Below are 21,245 nucleotides of genomic sequence, written 5' to 3' on the forward strand. Positions count from 1 at the left end.
CCAGCACGGGCTGCTCGGGCGCTTCAGAGCGATTGGTAACGCTGGGTATGAACCAAACCGGTAAAACATGCTGGTGAGCTGCTGCGCGGCCAAACCTTTCTAAAGAACCCCCCTTGTTGCGGGAGGTGTTTATTTTTGCAGCAGACGCTCGCTCCTGTGGTCCGTGGTGCCGGCTGCCGTAGGCAGCAGCACGTCCCAGCGCCGTGTTGCAGAGGTTTGCTGCGCGGTTTGCTGCGCCAGGCAGCCCTGCTGCGCTCGCCGCGCTTGTTGGCTTCTAGGTGCTCCTTCTCGTGGGTGCTTCTGCCGCAGGCACCTGGTGCTGTGGTCCCCGGTGCAGCCCCGTGCGCCAGCGCGCGGGTCCTGCTGCGCGGGGAGCGCGGCCGGGCGCTGCTCTGGTGCCTTTTCTCGCCAAATCCCGCGACAGCTCCGTGGCGCTAGTGGCAGCCTGGAGAAACGCCCTTGAGGCTGCGGCCGCAGAAGGGCCGTGCTAGCTCGGGGCGCTGCCGAGGCTGCCCGGCGCTCTCCTGGCTGCCTGCGCCCCGTGCTCCGGCCCCGCGCGCGGCAGAGCGCGTCCCCCTCGCGCTGCGTGCGGAGCCTCGCGCAGGGAGCAGGTAGCGCGTGGGCCCGCGGGAGCAGTGCTGCAAACAGGCGGTTTGGCAGCCTTGGGAGCACCCGTGCAGCGCCCGCTCTGGCCGGGGCTGCGGCCGGCTTGGGCCTGGAGAGCCCTGCTGAGCGCGGGCGGCCGCGGCGCCGATCCTGCCGCCGCGCTCGGCAGCCCCCGCAGCCGGTGAGCCGCACGCGGGGTGTCAGTCAGCGCTGCCGAAGGGTTTTACACTGACAGACATAATTGCACTTAACTTTTCACGTGGATGTTATCAATCTGTGACAGATACTTTGGGAAGCGGAGCGCGCTCATTGCAGGGGATGTGTCACCAGCGGTTAATCTCCCTCTCGGGGAGACCAGGATTCAGTCACAACTTTTACTCGTTGATGTCAGGTTTTGAACGCGCAGATCCGCGCTGACCCTGGAGCCGCGTGCAGGGCCGTCATCCGAAAGGTCGGCGCTCGCTGGGGAGCGGGGCGCGCTCGCCGTGCTCACCTCGCTGCGGCGCGCTTGTTGCAGCGTGCTCGCTGCAGCACCCTCGGCGCGCTCCCTGCGGCGCGCGTGCCGCACTGCGCTCCCTCTCGAATCCTGGCGGGCCCACGTGCAGCACGGTGGAGCCGGGGCCGCGGGCCCGTCCGGCGCAGCTCCACGTGCCGAGCCGGCCCGCGGCCCTCTGGAAGCGCCCGGCAGCAGCCGTGCCGCAACGGCCGTTCTGGTTTGCATAAGGAGGGAGCACTTGTCTGCCTTAAACCCCTGAAGTGAGAGCAGGATGTGTAAATTTTCCTCCCATGCTCCCAATTACCGCTTAAGTAGTTAAGTCACTCCTCCTAGGAAAGGGAAGTGATTTGCTCCTGTTCCTGTGCTCCTGATGGAGTTTAATGTTGAAGAATGTGAGGATTTCCTTTCTGGGCACAGAAGTCTGAATTTGAACTGGTTCCTTTCATCAGGGTGTCTGAGCGGTGCCGCGCAGGCCTGGGCCCGCGCGGGCGCTCGTGGGCGGCGGGGCCTCGCGCTGATGATGTGCAAGAGGCGGCAGCTAATAAAGCAGCAGGAGCAGCGCCGGAGCCGGGCGCCGCGCACCGCCCGCGCTGGAGGAGCCTCCCACATCCCCCGGGTCTGTGTTGGAGAAGCCTTCCACCTCCCTTGGGTGGGCTTTTTCTTCCTTTCTTTCTCTCTCTCTTTTTTTTTTTTTTTTTTTTTAAGTAGTAGCAATATTATTTAGAAGTAACAACATCTTAAATTCTTCTTTATGACATTTAAAATGGAGTTGGTCGAGCTGAAGTTTGCAGAGCAAAAGGTGCCAAGATTTTGGCTGTTCTTGTTCCTGGGGAGGAGCAAAGCCAAGAGCTCGGCCAATGGTCCCGGTCGGGGCCTCGGCCGGGCACCGCGGCGAGCGGAGCGACGCGCGTGCCGGCCGGCCCTGACCGCTGCCTCCGCACACAGAGCTGCCTTCCTGAGGAAGCTGCGTTTTCTAATGTGTTTCGCCAACAAAAGCTCCAATGTGTAATTACTTTCTGATTCACACCTAATAAAATACGTTCTTTGACTAGAATGCTCATATCACTCTAACCATGAAATAGAGCAAAGTATCCCTTGTTTTTCAGTGATTTACTCTAAAAGAGGTCAAGGATGGCACGCTGGCTGGGTTCATGTCACAGGAGCTGTGGATGTAAAAAAAACCACCGAGATTGAAGCCATAAATTGGAGCTTGGCTGAAGTGTTTTCCATGGGCCTGTTCCAGCGTGTGCAGTCACAGCACAGTTTGGGGATGAAATGCGGGTAACGTGTGTGCCTGACATGATGGCTTGCCTGGGTGGGTAAGGGGCCTGGCATGCATTTATCCCAGGTCTGTTTCCCATAAGGAATTTGTTAGGAAACTGCAGTGATCGTATGGCTTGCATCCAGCTCAGCTGGATGAAGACGTGCAAAAATTGGTCACAGTCCAGTATGTTTTAGTGGTAAAAAATGATGATTAGGAAAAAATGTTTAAACAATAGGAGTGGTTTCCAGGCACAAGCATCCCTTGCAGCAGCTGGGAAGGAAAGACATTGAATGTAGTTAGAAGTTTGATTGATTTAGCTGATTTTGTGGAGGCACTGAAAATTTTGGGAAGTGCTCAGAGGGAAGAGGCTTCAATATCCCAGGGATCGTTTTTCTTCATAGAGCCCTGCTCCTGGTATAGCAATATTCCTGGAGGCATGTTTGCTTTAGGGCGTTGCATAGGGTCATTAAATATAAACTGCAGGTACTCGTTCAAGGAAGCTGTATGCTCAGTTGTTAAATAAGCCCTGTGGGGGAACTGAGCATTTTTTCCCTAAAACTTCTGTGTTGTCTGCTATTTAATATGATCTCTGCCACTGTTGATTTGTAATCTGTGCTTTCACCCTGAAGTGCATGTGGTTGTGTTCAGATATTTCCTTCTTTAAATCAATCACTTTCACCATTTTCCAAAACACTTCCCGAGTTTATTGCTTTTAGTAAAGTGTTTGGACTGTCATTATTTATTACCGGCAGAGTGCTGACAACGCGCTCTTCCCAAATGAGTCTTTATGTGGAATCCTTGCTGCCAGGTTGGCGGGGCGCCGCGGCCGCCCCTTCGGAGCCGCGCGGCCGGCAGCGCCGCGGGCCCGGCCCTCGATGCTCCGGTTGTCCTGGCACAGTCTGGAATCCCAGCAGGGACCCTTGCGCTGCGGGTGGTTTGTGTTTGTGGAGCCTTCGTGCTGCCCGGCAGCTCTTCCCGCTGCTTCCGTGTCCTTGGCGGATTCCTTGTCCACCGGCAGCCCCTCCGTAATGGCCCGTGCTCGCGGGACGGCGGCCGGGCGCTTTGATGCCGTCCTCGGCCTGTAACAGTTTAACAGGCTGCAGCTCGGGCTTCCAAGCAGTGTCCGTTAAACTGCTGGGGTTTTTCCACCATTTGGCAGCTGTTCTGTCCAGTTACTTGCACGCTCTGATGTAAATTAATCCTCGTGCAGGGGAAGCTGCAGGGGCTTCACCCTGCACGGAGGCTGCGGTGCCGCAGCGGGTGCCGTCCTGCTGCAGGAGGTGCCATCCTGCTGCAGGAGGTGCCATCCTGCTGCGGCACCGCAGCGGGTGCCGTCCTGCTGCAGCGGGTGCCGTCCTGCTGCAGGAGGTGCCATCCTGCTGCAGGAGGTGCCATCCTGCTGCGGCGCTGCAGAAGGTGCCGTCCTGCTGCAGCGGGTGCCGTCCTGCTGCGGCGCTGCAGCGGGTGCCGTCCTGTTGCAGCGGGTGCCGTCCTGCTGCGGCCGGTGCTGCCCCCGCTGCGCCCCGGGGCGCGGGCAGCGGAGCGGCGGCCGGGACAACTCGGCTAAATCCAAACGTGGAAAGAACCGCTCGCTCCCTCCTTCATTCTCTCACGCATTTGGGCTTTTACAACATCTGAATCTGGCACCGCCGGCTCTCATTGATTCTTGGGAAACTGGATATTTTAGTAGTTTGGAATGAGATGAAATGCTTGCAAAGCCCATATGTTGCTTGTTTTAGGGAAAGGGTCAGTAAGGTTTTAGAAAGTATTTAAATATTTGGTTTACACGATTAGAATAGATTGTCTGGAATGAAGTCCGTTACCCGAGGTAATTCCTGCCTAGCAGTTTTGTTTTTCACTGCAGTTCTTTGGGGTATGAGGTAGGTGTTCTGGCATTGCAATGCCTGAGCACAGTAAAAGTTAAGGACTGTGAATAAATACTGTAGATGTGATTTTGGACACTGCTAAAGCTGTAGGTATCTGCTATGGCATTTTCTGTAAACTGCAGTTTGGAAAATATATTCTGGAAAAATGAGCAATTGTTGAAAGGTCCTCTGATTTCTGTCAGGGAAGTCCTGGCAGCTCGTTTCTTAGAAATGTGTTTTTTCTCTGTCCATAGGCAAAGCTTTCACATTGGACTGCATTTTTTGAAAGCTGCAGCCAGACATTTACCTCTCTACGTGTGTTTTTAGCTTTCTACAACTTGGTATTTATTTAATTGCTCCCCGCAGTTTTCCATGAGCCATGATCTTTTCAGAATCCACTGATTATGCGAGATGATGATTCTTATTTTATTCCTATGGGACTACACAGCTTTTGTAACAATGTTCTTAAGTTAATTTAAATAAATTGCAATCGTGACTGTAGTACATCAAATAGAGTTAAATTCCAGTTCTGCAATATGCAGGATGGTTTCTAGTAATTTGATAAGTGGGGCAGATTTTTTATATTTGGACTGATTTTTCTGGTTTTCTTAATCCAGTTGGAAACCAAAAACTTACCATTGTCCTTTTGATTTGCATCGTTGATATTTTATGTGAATTATGAAGTACCTTTGATATCTCCCTTTGTGGTTTCCCCCTTGTGATCCGTTGTTACTTTTTATAAGTACTTGCTCCCTGACTTCAAAAGCGGTCCATCACCTTCATGCAGACGCTTTATTAATAACTTATTTGGAACTGTCGGGCATTCCTGGACCTGCTTTATGAGAGTTTTTCCTCAAACAGGCATTCAGAAAGTGGCCATGCTGTATGCAGACCTCAAACCTCCTTTACTAGACTGTGAAGGATCTCTCATCATCTGCTACTTCTGCTGCTGTCATATGTAGGCCTGATTTATAAATTTAATGAATAAATGATTAACTAAAAATAAGAGAGTAATTAAATCTAGCCTGTCCTGGATTGTGCTGCTGTGGTTGTTTTATCCTAAATTGCCTGGAAACGGTAGTGTGCCAGGGAAGAGCGTTTTTCGGGATGCTCCGTGTCGGCAGCGCTGTGTGGAACCCCCGTGTTTCGGCGTAGGGAGACCGGCCCTGCCCGTGCAAAGCACCAAACCCACCTTGTCACTTTAATCCAACGGGGGAGAAAAAAGTGCTTTTTGTGGCAATTCAAAAGGAAAATAATTGGCATTGGGCTAGTTAATGTGAGTTGCCATTCCTTAACATTAGAGATTCCACTAAAGTACTAATAATTACTGTTAATATCTTTCAGTGGAAACTTTGATAGTGAGCGGGTGCCGGTTGAGGCCGTGTTTAACGGCGTGCTGCTGGCATGATAAGAATGCAAATCAGTGTTATTAGCCTAATGATTTTGCTGTCGCCATGGCTGTGCAGCAGCAGTGTTGTGAATATGTCATGCAGCACCCGTGAATTTGGAAAGTGTGTCAAAACACAACTTCAATTAGTTTGCTCTAATTATGGCTCTAGAGAGTTCATAACTGTATCACTCCTCATTAAAGGAGAATTTCTTATATGGATTAGTGCTGCGTGTGAGGGGGGTGTCAAAGCGGCAGAGCCGCGGGGGACGCGCGGCCCTCGCAGCGCCGGGGACGTGGGGACGGGCCCCGCGCCGCGTCCGGAACGGGCTCTTCTGCTCAGAACACCCCAAACGGCAGCAAAACGCACGCGTTTGGCGCTCGGACAGAGGCCTGGCGGGCAGCCCTGCCCGGGCGCGTGCGGGGCGGAGGTGTCGGGCGGGACGGCCCCGCGTGGCCGCGCGCGTCCAGGGCGCGTCCCAAGGCGCTTCCCAAGGCCGGGAATCCGTCTGCCCAATTGCCTGTGTTCCTGGGCCTGTTCTTGCTCCGCAGAACGGGGAGAGGCTCCTGGGCTCGCAGGTGAGCAGTTGACCAAGGGTTAAAGTGGTAATTGCTCAAATCTTTCAGGCTTTCCTCCCAGTTCTGTGATAATTTGATGAAGAACTTCACCCTAATTAAATATTCAAATTAGGAATAAGTGTCAATATGGCTTCCCATTGCCTGGAATGATGATTAATTGTATTCAAAACTCTAGTGGCCGCTGTAATCTAAACCAAACCGTTGTTCTTGATTATTTCTGCAACACATTTCCCATGTTTTTGTTTTAAAATTTAAACTAGTAATTGATTTGCCATATGCCGCAGAGCTGCACATACTTTCACGATATGTGTTTAGGAACTTGGGGATTTTGTAATTGGGATTTTCTTGCCTTTCAGTGGCAGCCTCTCTCTCTCTTTTTTTTTCTTCTTTTTTTTTTTTGCCTCTCTTCTGTGATGCAAAATGATTTGGCTTTCACAACCCATAAGGAAAATGCATTATGCAATCAACTTAGTAGGTATAAGTTATATTGATCCTGGCCAAAGTTTGCATTAATTTAAAATAAATTACTGCTTCCCGTTTTTCCCTACGATGTCATGCTTAAAAAAGGGCTTGGGAGGGAGCTGATCTCGTTCTAGCAATCATTGTCTTGTGGTCGTGCAGCTGAACGCTGTCCTTGGAGAGAGCTCGCTCTGCGTCCTGGGGCTTGGTGGGAGTGATAAAACACCTATTTGTCCTGCCGCAGAGAATGGGAAGTGACAATGCGGGAGGAGGCACAGGAAGGGAGACGGATTCTGCTTAACCAGCACCCTGCAGGTAGACGGTGCTGGAGACTCCTGCCGTTGGAGTCGCGTTTGAGCAGCAGTTAAATTGGCAGCTTTGGCACCGAACCCAAAAGAGCAATGCAGGGCTGACCGTGCCCTAAGAGCAGATTTGAAAGAACCCCCATCTCTAGTGTTTCTCAGTCTTCCTAGCTTTAAGGGGGTATTTAGGTATGTATTTTAATATTGATGCATTTGAAACAGAGAGCAAGCAGGCTATTGTGTGAGTTAGCAAGCAGGGTCTGGATATGTGATCTTCTGCTGCCATATTTATGTGTATATGGTCAGAGCCCATTAGACTGTGAGCAATTCATTTTAATTACACGCATGGAATGTATACACCACTTTAGCATATGGCGCTCGGGAAACCTGGTGCTTATGTGAACTGCCAGGCGTGCTTGGTAGGGACTGGGGACTTAGCTCAGAAAGTCTTTTGCAAACTAGGAATGCAGAGTTTTATTTGGAGGCTATTGTGTGTGTCTGCAGGAATGACAGCTCCGTAATTTTGCCCACACAAAGCGTGTTAGGAACAACTTGTGGAACTGTCTGTCCCCGTCCCGCTGTTGATGAGAAGTGCGTGACCCGCTTCGGCAGCGCAAGGTGGTCTGTGTTTGGTGGTGCTGGCTGAAAAGAACAGTCCATATGGAAGAGATTCAGCCTCTCTTATAGGAGAAGCTGGTATAACCTTTTAAAATATTCTGCTCAGAAATGGGCCTTTTAAAGAGATCTGCTTTGTTTACTTCCAACACATCTCCTGCTGCTTTGTGTAGGGATGAAAAACCAGCCCGCAGTACAAGCAGCAGAAATTCAAGTCTTTCTCTGTTCACTGTTAGCTGTTTTGATGCCTCAGAAAGTATTTTTGGATACTTTTATTAAAAAACAAATGAAAAGTGTGTAATGCCTACAGGCATTGCTCTTCAGTTTTAAAGCGTGTTCAAGACAAATCTGCCTGTGCTGGCACAGGGAGGCTCATATGGATTGTGTTTTAAACAGAAGACTCTTAGCCAAATTTGAAAATATTTTGACACCGTCTTTTTTTTTTCTTGTTGTTAGAATAGCCCTGAGAAGCACAAATTCAAATTGATGTTTTCTTGCTATGCTACTCTTGCTCATCACCATCAATTGCAAAAAGGCCTAAAAATGTATAGGTCTTTACAAAATGTGTCTCTGGTTCTTAAAGGCAGATAATTTCTAGCCGATTTGCTTGATAAATACAATCTGCTAGCTAGGAAATTGCAGCTGATTCTCTCCTGGAGAGTAACAGGGCTTTGCTGCGACCGTGGCATTTGTGACGGGAAGCAGCCGGCCTTGTTTTCCCAGCAAAAGGGCAGCACAAAGTGTCTGCCCGTGTTCAGGCAGCTTTCACCCCTGCTGCCTCTGTGTTCATGCTAGGCTGAGCCTTTGCTGCGAAGAGGGAGCATCTTCATTCCATATGGCCGCGGGATCCAGAAGATTAATGATAACGTTTTATAAAAATTCTCACAGATCCGGGATCGGCATTAGAAAAACGTACATACGAATTAAAAGGGCAAAACCCAAATTTCTCATCAAAGCATAAAAATCTGTGTCTATCAATAAGAGCTCCTAACAAGAGGCGTTTTGTCGGGGTGCTTGCTGGTCGCCCAGAGGGCTTCAAAGCCTTTAGGACGTGCTTGGAAGCCATCGGTGCCCGGCCGCGCCGAGCGCTTCCCGCCGGGAGGGCGCGCGGGGCCCCGCGGCGCTGGACGCCCTCCCGGTGCCTCGCGGACGCCCTCCCGGTGCCTCGCGGACGCCCGCCCGGTGCCTCGCGGACGCCCGCCCGGTGCCTCACGGACGCCCTCCCAGCGCCTCGTGCCGGGCCTGGCGCCGCTGCGGGGAGCGTCCTGCTCGGGGCCGCCCCGCGGCTGTTCCGGCCCTCGGGCCGTCCCGCTGTCTCGTGCCCGGCCGCGTGGGCAGCGGCGGGCGCAGGGCCCAGGCCAGGCCGCGTTGGGCTAACGCAGCCCTGTGACGGAGCCGCGTGCGGCTCTAGTGACAGAATCACCCCGTCTGTCTCCTCCCCGTTGTCGGAGGCCCGCTGGCTTTCACCGGCAATGTTATAATTGATGTTTGCTGCTTGACCTGACTGGAGCTGTCAGGTGGGAACACGTTGATAGCAGCGGCGCCGCCTGCTCTGTGGTAATGTCATCTCCCTCTCCCCATCTCTCTTCTTCAGGCACATCTCTCTAACGCTTCCCGCCAGCTTCCGAGGGAAGAGCCACAGCACCCGCCTGGACCTGGAGCACCAGCACTCCAATTTGTACGCCATATCGGGTAAGCTGCCGCGCGCTCGCGCCGTGGCCGCTCCACGTGACCGGGTAAAGCGGCCCAGGCGGCGTGAGAAGCCCCATGTGCGGTGCCCGTGGGCCGTGGTGCCCGTGGGCCGCGGCGCCGCTCTCCATCAGTGCCCGTGGGCCGCGGTGCCGTGGGCCACGGTGCCGCTCTCCATCAGTGCCTGTGGGCCGCGGTGCCGTGGGCTGCGGTGCCGCTCTCCATCAGTGCCTGTGGGCCGTGGCGCCGCTCTCCATCAGTGCCCATGGGCTGCGGTGCCGTGGGCCACGGTGCCGCTCCCCGTCGGTGCCGTGGGAGCATCGGGAGCACGCGGACGCGGATGCAGCTCGCGCTCATGGCGGGGAACATGAGCGATCGCTGGGGTGAGCGCAGCCCTCACCTGGCGCTGCTGCCGCCCGCGCCCTGCTAGCTCAGAGATCTCATGAAAAGTAACACACAAATTTTGCTCTTTATCTTTTCGTGATCCTCACAAGTAAGTCGGACGCCTCATTTCTGCACATCTCGCTCAGTTTTGGCCTGCTGATCGAGGGTGCGTTTCATGCACATCGCTCTCTCCGCTGCTGCACGCAATGTACATGTTAAAAATGGATGATGTCTTTACTCTTTTCCCTTTCCGTGTTCTGAACACTGGCAGTGTTTAGGTCTATTTCCCCAATCTTAAGGCAAGTTTGAGGCGGAGGGGGGGTCCGCTTTATTTTCAAGGCACACACCCTTGTGCTCGCTTCCTCGCTGGCCGTGACTTGCTTTCTCTGCTTGCCATTCCAGGCTAGTACACAGCGCTAGAGCTAGTTATCGTTTCCAGATGTCAAGGTGGAAAAAACCTGCCGATGTGTTTTTGTGTTTTCTGCTTTTAACCAGTTCTGGTGTGCAGTGCAGTGGTGTGTCTAGCAGAGCGGTCGGGATCGTTAACCGATGCAGATGTGTGCGCTCCAGGGCCGCGTGCTGGAGCCCGTCCTGGTGCCGGGGCCCTGCCGGGCTGCCCCGGCAGCTCTGCTCTGCTGGGGGGAGGTTTCCTTTGGCTCTTCCTGCTCCAGGAAGGAGGGATGAGCGGGAGGAGCGCAGCCTGGCTCTGGGCTGGTGCCTGGGAGCGGGGCCGGGGCAGAGCCCGCGCTCCTGCCGCTGCCCGGAGCCGCAAGCCTGGAAGCTGCTTCCAAAGCGCAGCAAAGGGATCTGTGAAGGGAAGGATAACGCCCCGCACCGTGCCCTGCGCCTGCCCCTTCTCCTCGGTGAATCTCATGTTCCCAAAACCCAGCCATGGCTCAAAGTGGTGCTGACGTTCAACTTAGTCTCCCTTAGATTTTATTTTTGACTAGTGTCACTCCTGAACAAATACTGATAGCCTACTAGAAACACATTTAGCTACAGCTTTCTCTTTATTATGCCATTTTTGCAAGAAAAGAAAAATGTTGGCTTTAAACTGACTGTGTCAAAATCTCACAAAAGTGCGGTTGCTTCCTGGGACTGAAGTGGGTTTTCAGGACAGTTTGGAACCCCTCAGGAAGCAGCGGCGGGTTCAGCAGCTTTACAGGAGGTAGTGCTGCTTGTGCATAATCAGGGAGGAGAAGGTGGCAAAAATGTGCCATTCACAGGTTCTTTCTATTAATAGTGAGTGACACTTCTAACATGGGAACATGGCACTAATTCATGTACCATAATCAAAGGGTTATTTAAAAGGTAATCTCTGACTGAAACTGCAGCTTCAGGTTCCTAAATAGATGGAATATAACAATGGCATAATTCTTGTCAGTGCTCGTTTTTCTTGTTACTCTGCTGCCCTAATAGATTTAGAAATGTAAGGGGAAGCCTGTTCACAGGAGACAGTCCTGCACGGCGGATGGGAGAGCTGCAGCTTCGCTCCTGCTGAAACATCAAACGTGCCCGAGCAGAGAGGCAGCAGCTCGGGGAGCGCCGGGGAGAGCAGCCCTGCTCCTGGGCCCTGCTCCAGGAATTCCCGCCCGCCTGCAGCGCAGCGTGCCGGGGGTGACCTATTTTGTGAAGGTTTGAATATTTAACCAGGTGATCATAGGCAAGCACAAACCAGACCTGTAAAACTGGCACAGCATTCATCTTCCACATTTGCATGAGCACATTCCAGTCAGTCTATAACTTTTTTTTCCCCCACTGCAAATCCTCCTCCAGACACTTTGTTATACGAGTTGTTGTGCATACATGGGCTGTAATGGCTATTGCAGCTGCGAAGCCTTTCTGAAGAAAGGATCCTGTCATATGAAACGTCCTGTGCGTTGGCAGCGGTGCTCGCGCGCCGCTCTGCCCACGGCTCCTTTGCAGAGCTGTGACGAGGTGCTGCCACAATTCTTCTCGCACACGTTGGCGTCGCAGGGCCAGGCTGACCCCGAGCCCCGCCGGGGAAACCCCCTCAAAGTTTCCCGCTCCGTCGATGTCGTTGGCGCTCGATCCGCGCTGCGACACCGGTGTCCTGCAGCCCCGGAGCAGGGCACGCGCTGCCGCTCTGCGGGGCCGGCTCTGCTGGAGCGACAGCGGCCCCGTCCCGCGGGGACGGCGCTGTGGACAGGGAGCCCGGCCCCGCGGGAGCCTCCCCTGCCAAGGAGCAGGGAGGCCGGAGCAGCATCCACGATGGGAAACTGCCGAGCGGGGCAGCAGCGCGGCCGGCCACGCTTCCCCGGTGCGCACAGGGCTGCGGCTGCAACTGGTGCTCTGGGTCGCCGGAACGCTGTGGCCGGGCGCTGTGGGTCACCAAAACACGGTGACCAGGCACTGTGGGTCACCAAAACGCTGCGGCCGGGCGCTGTGGGTCACCAAAACACAGTGACCAGGCACTGTGGGTCACCAAAACGCTGCGACCGGGCGCTGTGGGTCACCAAAACACAGTGACCAGGCACTGTGGGTCACCAAAACGCTGCGGCCGGGCGCCCTGGGTCACCAAAACACAGTGACCGGGCACTGTGGGTCACCAAAACGCTGCGGCCGGGCGCTCAGCGCGTCGCGGAGGCCAGGCTGGGTGCTGAATGCGTCGTGGAGGCCGGGGCGGGCAGCGAGCGCGTCGTGCAGGTCGGCCCAGGTAGTCGCAGCTCGGCGGAGTGCTGCAAGCGGCCGGCGCGGGGCGTCCCCGGCTCCTTCACCCCGTGCGGGCGCCGGGGCCGGCTCTGGACAAGGCTGCTGGCTCCCTCTCTTGGCTCTCAGCAACACGGGAGGTTTCCCCCTCCTGTTGGAGGGAAACAAAAGCAATTACCAGCAGCCTTGGACTTTGCAATTAATTCCACTATCCTCCATATCTGCATCTTGGTGGTGAGAACAGGATGGGACACCGAGGAAGGGAGGGTTGTGGAGGAGGCTACATGGAGAGAGCAGCATGTCCAGGTTCTCAACATCTCTCTGTAGGCGCCCGAGGTGAGAAGGGAGCTTTCAGCTGCCGTTCAGCTGTTTGTGGTAGGTGAAATTCTGGCTGTGGAGCCTATGCTGTATCTGAGCAGGTATTTTGCAGGAAATTGCTGTGTCCTCGATGGATCTCTTGTACTCTTTTTTTGCATGCAGTGTAATTACTATTGCAGAGCTGGAGTCGAGGAGAAAATGGTCCTGAAAATAGTCATTACAGTTTTTAACAGTCATTTTGTCATTTCTAGTCTTAGCAATTACGTGTTGGGTGATCAGAAAATTCAGGAAACTCCTGATTGCTCAAGAAGTTAACTAATGAGCCCGTGTCAGACCGCACATGAGCGCATACGGCCCCGAGCTTGCAGCCGCGTTGCCCCGTCGCTGCCCCACGGCGCCGCGCGGACCTGGGCGCGCGGGCGCTGCCGGCACCGGCTCGGTGCGCGCTCGGGAGCGCCCGGCCGCGGCACAGCCCTGGGCAGGCGGCTCCGCAGCCTAATTGAGACGTTTCGGTGCCTGCGCTGCGCCGGCGCCGCAGGCTGCAGCGTCTCGCGCCCGCCTAGGGCTGCGGCTTATCAGAGCTGCAAGGACAGCGAGGGAGAGGGAGCCCTCGCAGGCAGCCGCAGATAATCACATAGAGGGAAAATTCCTGAATGAAGTGAAAAATTATTTATAATAATGGTACTCAAATAGAAGGGAAATAAGTCACTTTAAGGGTATATAAATTTTTATGATAGTGTATAAACAGCCATGGCTTGCCTTGTCTCCCATCTATCCCTGCAGAGAATGAGGGCAACATCTAGCATAAAGAAAAATATAATAAGAGAATGAGGAAATGAATGGGAAGAGCTGGAGGATTGATCACTCGGAATATTTGTATATCCTGATGTAAAAGGTGCTGCTGACAGGTGGCCAGGTTTCTTCTGTATAAAACCATGTGTGTGCTGTCAGGGCAGTGTGAGCAGCCTTGTTTCGATTGATGAATTGCCTGCTTTCTTGATTAAACCTTCCGTCACTTAAGAAACAAAAAGCCTGTGTTTGGATGGCAGAGTGGGACATGTCAAAAAAATCTGTCTGCTTTACCTTTGTGCAGATGTTGGGCACAGACTGTAACATGTATTATTAAAATGAATGTGGCATTTACTGTGCATTATTTCTTTCCTGGGAGAAAGGACCTGTAAATTATATGCTAATAATAAGCTTTAACCCTTTCAGGAACCAAGAGATTTAGGAGTGCAAATATTCCTGCAGGCTTTACTAATTGGATGTGCTTTAATGCCACGGTAGCTCTCCGTGAAGTTAATAAACAGTGTGTTTCAGAGCAGCGTGTTGGTGCTCCTCAAGGATCCTGCCTGCAGGAAGCTTTCTGCTGTGCCAGTGCGGTCGGAACGTGAACCCTTGGAGTCACCGGAGCCTCCCGCCAAGCCTCCCCGCGCCGCCCTGACGCCCTGTTTCGCTTCCAGAATCGTCTTATCCCCTTGGAGACTGGCTGCAGCGCCCTGCGGTCCCGGGAGCAGGACGTGGTGGGAAGCGGTCGGAGCGCAGGGCAGGCTGTTCGTGGGAAGCTGCTGCCGGCTTTGCTGGAGCACGTGTCCCCGTGTCGCCGGTGATGCCGGGAGGTGGCAGCGGTCCAGGGTCCAGGCTGTGCGCTGCCCGCTCCCGCGCGCGGCAGAGCCCTGTGTCCCCATGTCCCCGGTGATGCCGGGCGGTGGCAGCGGTCCAGGCCGTGCGCTGCCCGCTCCCACGCGCGGCAGAGCCCCATGTCCCCGTGTCACCGGTGATGCCGGGAGGTGGCAGCGGTCCAGGCCGTGCGCTGCCCGCTCCCCTGCGCGGCAGAGCCCCGTGTCCCCGTGTCGCCGGTGATGCCGGGCGGTGGCAGCGGTCCAGGCCGTGCGCTGCCCGCTCCCGCGCGCGGCAGAGCCCCGCTGGGGTTGGCGCGTGCCGTGCGGCCTCGCCGTGGCAGCGTGGCTCGCAGTGCGGACAGCGTGTCCGTGAGTGCAGAGCGGTCGGTGCGCTGCCTCGCAGGGGCCGCAGCCCCGAGCGCCGCCCCGCGCAGCGCCGGGTACCCGTGCGCAGCCCGGGGCCCCCGCGCGCCCGCCCCTCTGCCGCCCCGGTCCGGGTCGAGCGCTGCCATCCCCTCTCCGAGGACTTTCCTCTTGCCGGGAGCCTGGCCGTGACTAGAGCATTGCAGTTACCCTCAGGTACAACCGAGTTTTCATTTTCTAGAGCAGTTAAGTATGAAAACTGTGTGGAAAAAGCAACAGAGAAAAGCGGAGCGTACCATTTGATATATGGCTGTTTACAGGATTTTCAGACGGTACTTGCCAGCTGTCAGCCCAGAACAACTAAAACAGTTGTGTGAGTACTTTTAAAAGGAATCAAGTTGATGTTAGCTTGGCATATTGATACGTCACCCATATGTCGGGTACCTCCGGTGGTGTTGATCCGCAGCAGTGAGGCGGGAGCTCCGTGCAAGGTCACCGGGAGCGTCTCGGAGCTCCCATGGGATCTGCAGCGTTCCCGTCTCAGCTGCCTTCCCTCGTGGTGTCTGCGGATCCGGCTGTGCCGCGGGAGCCCGATGCTCGTACGGCTTCAGAGGAAACAGCCGCGTGCTCGGGGTGGCGCTCGGGTGTCACAGCCCCCAGAGAAGCCGTTTCAGAGAAGCAGGGCAGCGCGGCCGGCTCTGCCTCCGGAGCGGCACGTTTGGGGTGCTTGCTTGGCCAGCGGGGCCCGTGGGCACATCCCGTATCTCGAAAGCGGTTCTGGGCGCCTGGCTCGGGGCACCCGCAGTTTCCCTGTGCAGAGGCTCTTGCAGAGCAGGGACCCCGGGCACGCGGCCGGCGCGGCTCTGTGCCGGGGGGCTCTGTGCCGAGGGGGTTTGTACAGGGGGGTCTGTGCCAGGGTCTGTGCGGGTTCAGGGCAGCCGTGTCCTGCGCAGGGATCTCTGCGGGAGCCGCCACCGAGTGTCCCCTGGGCAGGGGGACCCGCAGCTACACGGAGGGAGCGGGTCCCATGGCCTGGCCTGTGGTGCAGGGAGAGGAGCCAGCCTGGGGAAACGGAGCTCATTCGACACTGGGGTGAGGTCCAGAGTTCTGGAGGCAGCACAGAGAATGGGAAGCGATGCTAATGATCTGGAAAAACATCAAAGCCAGTGGATTCCCAAAAAAGAAACCAAGTTGCTTTCCCATATTGGGCAATAGAGTTTTTGGCAAGGGGAAATCGTAATTTGTCTGCATGGCTTTATTTTTGGAGCATTTATTTTGCACATCGCTCCCACGGTAGCAGTTTGCCTCCGCGTTCCTCCTTTCTGGAGCGTCAGCCGATCTCCTCAGCGCCTCTTTGCGCTTGGCGTTCCCTTGCTGCAGCGCGTGCCGTAGGGATTCGCCAGCGCGGAGCGCGGAGCCCGGCGTAGCCGCGCGGCCGCGAGCCCCGTGCGCGGCCAACGAGCCGCCCCGACCCCGCCGCGCTCTGGCAGCTCCGTGTTTCACTGCTGCTGCTGACTCAATACCTTGTTGTGTGTGCAGCATTGAAAAAAAGAAAGAAAAAAAGAAGTAATCTCTTCCAGTGATCTTTCTAGATTACCAAATGGAGAAAAAACTAAAGATTTCATTACATTTCAGTGCCCATATGTCGGCTTCCTCCTTGTTGCAAAATGTCAGGTTATCTATACCACAACTGCCACTTACTTCCCTTCAATGTACATTCTCTTTTAAAAGATACTGTATCTTTTATCTGTATGTAATGAGGACAGACGTTTTAATCAGAGGTTAGTCATTTATTTTTGCAAACTATTGTTTTGCTTCATCATTTTTGCAGATAATTAAATGGTTCACTTGGCACAGTGTGCTTGCTTTATTAAAACAGGTAATTTTGAAAAAAAGAAAGATGCTATTTTTTGGATCACTGCACAAGAATTGCTTTTATCTTCATCTTTCAGCATAGTTTCTGGTGGTTTTGCAATACCCTCCTATCTTCAAGTATTTTAATACACTCCACCCTCTGAAGGGGGAGGCCCTGTGCTGCGTCTGTCGATCCAGATTCCTACACTTACATTCACTTCACTTCTTAAGAATAGAAGCAGAACCAAATTTATTTTTGTGGCACAGAATTTTAATCAGGAAATCCAAAAAAAAAAGGAAAAAAAAAAACAGGCATTTGTGACGTTAGCTTTATTCTGCATGAACCCTAGCCCAGTAAAGATGTTTCAGAGTCATCCTGTTCTTTTGCCCTATTGCAATTCCCAGTGTTTGGGTGCAGAGAGCTGGGTGGTGTTCGGGACACAAAAGGCCCCGTTGCTGAGCAGGCCGCGCGGCTCGGAGCGCAGTGTGTGTTAGTGAACACCGTGTCCGGCGCGGGTCGCAAGCTGCGCCTGCTCCGTGCTCAGCTCGCCGGGCGGGCGGCTGCGGCGTCCCGCGATCGAGGGGCCTGGCCCGGGCGCTGCCGCTTCTCCAGCCGTGTTGGCTCCGACTCCGTCTCGCTCGTGGGGTCCGGACAGGAGTTCTCGGGAATGGGCTGCTCCGTGCTCGGCTGTAGGACGTGTGAAGGGTTTGGCTGTGGTGCTGCTCTTGGCTCTTGGGTGGCCCGAGCAATGTCGTGAAGCTGCGGCTGGTCCAAGAACTTTCCTCCTCTCTGCTGCAGCTTCCCAGGCTTCCAGGCTCCGTCCCCCTTTCCCGGCTGTGCAGCACACCCCAAGGAAGGTGCTTGTCTCTCCGTGCCGAGGTGCCCCAGCTCCCTGGGGAGCCGGGAAGCAGGAGCCTTGGGAGGCCCCGCGGGGCCGGGGCCTTGGCTGGGAAGGAGCCGCCGGAGCGCCCGGCATCCCGCCGGCGCCGGCCGCGGAGCAGCGCGACCCGCTGCCTTGCTGTGCTTCCCGGTGCCATAGCTTATTTTTTTGATTTTTGTGTTTTTTTTAAATAGGAAGCGGCTGTATAGTTTGGATATTTAAACAGTTATTAACCGAATGACAATTAACAGATTGCATAGACAGATTTTCTTTTCAAAACCTCTGAAATGGAGTACAGTTTGCAAAACTATCACAGCATAGTAATGACAATGAATTTTGATTTCCCGGAACTGATATTAGACTCCTTATTAAACTATGTGCATCTGCTTTTAATTTACTCCAAATAATTGGAAAATGCAATGAGGCTTTCCAATTAAAGCACGGCTTTATGCTGTTTAATAATACCCCCATAATATTATAGCTTATGAAGTGACAGGTGAGTTGGTGTATGAATAAAACATAAAGGCAGCAATAAGGGACAGAAAACCGGAGACAGTTGTTGGGGATTTTAAATGCTGGATGTAATTTGCATATATTAATCTCTTCTTTTCAGCCTTATCAGGCGTTCTTCAGTATTTGAAGTTAAAATAGCGTTGACAGGCGGGAGTACGCTTAGTTTTTTCAAGGATTTATTACTTGTATAATTTCTGATCTTTAATAAGCAGATATGACTGATCCTCATAGTTCTATAGAAATCGGTTAATTGTTCCAGATGGCGTGTACTGATTATGCAAAATTACTTTTCACACCATTTTTTTTTTCTGATGGAGTTTGGAGTAAAATTAAATTTTTTATAGCCTTCTTATCATGCTGTTTTACAGTGGTTTTTGCACAGAAGTTGAATTTAATCTACTATATTACATTGACCAGCAGAGTTATTCTAATGTAGCATTTTGTGATTTGACAAAGAATAATAGAACACATTGCTCATTGTTCGTTACTGTGCTGCTAATAAAAAGGAGTTCTAGTGCAGAAAACCAGGCTGTTATTTATGAAGAATGCTTAATTTGCACAGTTAAAAATGCAAAATTGTTACAATGAGATGTTCTCTCTTTTGGATAGAGGGCTCGGGCAGAATAAATGAAAGTCGTCTTGTTGCTGCAGATCTCGTCTAATGAAGAGGGTGTTTTGAGTGACTGCTGCGGTGGAGCCTGCCTTGCTGGGAGGAGCAGCCCGGCAGGCCGCGCGCGCTCGGCTCCTGTCGAGAGGTGTCACTGGTGTTTCCCCTGATCATCGTAATCCGGATATCTCAATGCCATAATTTCATAATTGAAAAATATTTGTAAAGGTTGTTGGGCTTCATTTATCTAATGAAAAGCTGTTTATACCAAATAAGCCCACGGAAGACCCGCGTGCTAATGAGGCTGCTGGGGTGCATTGGAACGTGCCCACGTGCCGCGGGGGCCGCCTTGTCCTCCCGCGGGCACCGGGTCCTGCGCCCGCCGCGCTCCTGCGCCCCGCGGCCCCGCGTGCAGCGCAGCAAGCAGCCCTGCAGCCCTGCGGCGCGGGGGGACACGCGGCCCTGCGGCACGGTGTGGGGTGACACGTGTCCCTGCAGTGCCGTGCGTGGTGACACGTGTCCTTGCAGTGCGGGGTGACGCGTGTCCTTGCAGTACGGTGTGCGGTGACACGCGTCCTTGCAGCGCGATGCAGGGTGACACGCGTCCTTGCAGTGCCGTGCGCGGTGACACGTGTCCTTGCAGCGCGGTGTGTGGTGACACGTGGCCCTGCAGTGCGATGCAGGGTGACACGTGGCCCTGCAGTGCGGGGTGATGTGTGTCCTTGCAGTGCCGTGCGCGGTGACACGCGGCCCTGCAGCGTGATGCAGGGTGACACGCATCCTTGCAGTGCGGGGTGATATGTGTCCCTGCAGTGCGATGCAGGGTGACACGCGGCCCTGCAGTGCAGGGTGACACATGTCCTTGCAGCACGATGCAAGGTGACACGTGTCCTTGCAGTGCAGGGTGACACGTGTCCTTGCAGCACGATGCAGGGTGACACGCGGCCCTGCAGTGCGGGGTGACACGTGTCCTTGCAGTGCGGGGTGACACACGGCCCTGCAGTGCGATGCAGGGTGACATGTGTCCTTGCAGTGCGGGGTGACACGCGTCCTTGCAGCACGATGCAGGGTGACACGCGTCCTTGCAGTGCGGGGTGACACGCGTCCTTGCCCCAACCAGCCGCACGGCCGCGGTTCAGACGCTCGTGCAGAGGCCGGGGGTGCAGTCCGGGCTGAGGCTGATACATCTCTGAGCAGCCAAACAGCAAACGTTTAAAAAATGACCTTGTGGTTAATGGAATTAAAATCTCCGATTAAATTAGAAAAGGGGGGATACAGTAAATGGACTTTTATAAAGAGTGCTTATTTTTAACTCAATAGAAGAAAGACAAGTAATTTACGTAGCCATTAGAAAGCTCAAAATTTCTCTTCTCTCCTGTGGAAGTAGAAAATTGTTTTGTGTATACTCTTACAAATGTATATATAATATATATGGAGAGATCTAATAGCATAAATCAGAAATGATTAAAAAATATTTGTTCTAATGAAGTAATAATTTGGTAGTAATGCTTTTCATCAGTGTAGCTTAAGGCTACATTAAGTGGACAGACTTTATATGGATTCTCTAATTTTAATCTTCAAAATGCTATCTAATGTCTCATTAAGACTCGCATATAATGTATCTTAAGTACAGTCATTAAATATAGTTTAGGGAGATTTATGTTCAGATATTGCTTAAAGATGTTTTAATAGGCCCATTTACTCTGATGATATTAATGAGCTCTTAACACATATTAAGCTTCTAAAACTAGTGGTATTACTCTCACAGTGAGCAAAACAACTTAGCAATTGTAAATGAATTGGATGCGCCGGCAAGGCTGCCTCTCCGTTGAGTCTTCAAATGCCCCCGATGTGTGTTGCCGCGCGAGCGCCCTGACGTGCGGAGCCGTGCGAGCGCCGCGCTGCGTGTTGCCGCACTGCGTGTTGCCGCGCGAGCGCCGCGCTGCGCCCGCTCTGCGCTCCCGGGGCCCGCGCGGGCCGTGGGTGCCGGCGTCGCCCCGCGGGGCCGTGCGCCGCAGGGAGCCGCGCGCGCGGGCCGGGCCTGCCGCCGAGCACCCTGACGCGTTACACGCATCGGACTGCACCTTCACTAAAATAAATGTTTTAGGGGAAGAGCCAAACCAATCGTGGTTTTTGATCATTTGAGATGCAAGGATTATAATGATATATCATAAACGCTGTTCGTTCCCTTATTGTCACTTTATTTCCAACTCAGAAACTTATTGCAAACAAAATTCTCTGGTTTCATCACTCAGCTCTTCTTAAAAAATCCTTCTGAGTTCAGAGACTTTTATAATTACTAAATTGGTTTGTTAGAAGGAGATAATAGCAAATTTCTTCTTTTCATAATTGGACATTTCTTCCCTGTAGGCTAATGTATGTGCAGCACTCGCATACACAATAAGCTGCGCTTTTGAAAAGCCATAACTAGCTAATAAGTGCTGTGGTGTCATCAGAGAGTAATGGTTTGCTGATTAGCATAATTAATGACAAATGGTGGTGTGGAGCTGGTGGATTGGTTTAGCGGATGATGGATGCGCGCAGCCCGGCCGGGCGCTGCCAGGCGGCCTCGCTGGTGTCAACCGTCTGCTCGCGCGCAGGTAGCGCTCGTTAGGCACCGCGCCGGGCCGCGCCGCGCGCCGTGCGGCACCGCTGCGGCACCGCTGCAGCACCGCGCGTCCTGCGGCCTCCAGGACCGGAGCGCGCCGTGCGGTGTCACTGCTCCACGTGTCCTGCGGCGGCCACGGGGCTGCCCGGGACCGGAGCGCGCC

The 21,245-nt window shown here is 53.8% G+C and overlaps 1 protein-coding gene across 3 annotated transcripts in view; it reads left to right on the forward strand.

Moving 5' to 3' along the window:
• The window catches only part of MVB12B (multivesicular body subunit 12B), a 55,510-nt gene that overhangs the window by 21,959 nt on the left and 12,306 nt on the right, over positions 1-21,245 (forward strand). For all 3 annotated transcript variants that reach the window (XM_088525431.1, XM_088525430.1, XM_088525432.1), the window contains exon 7: positions 9,168-9,265. In XM_088525431.1, coding sequence (XP_088381557.1) covers positions 9,168-9,265 — 98 coding nt within the window. The remainder of the gene's footprint in view (positions 1-9,167; positions 9,266-21,245) is intronic.

This window comes from Tinamus guttatus, unplaced genomic scaffold (genome assembly GCF_059628265.1).
Source record: "Tinamus guttatus ecotype Peru unplaced genomic scaffold, ASM5962826v1 Tinamus_guttatus_pri_ptg000226l, whole genome shotgun sequence".
NCBI lineage: Eukaryota > Metazoa > Chordata > Aves > Tinamiformes > Tinamidae > Tinamus > Tinamus guttatus.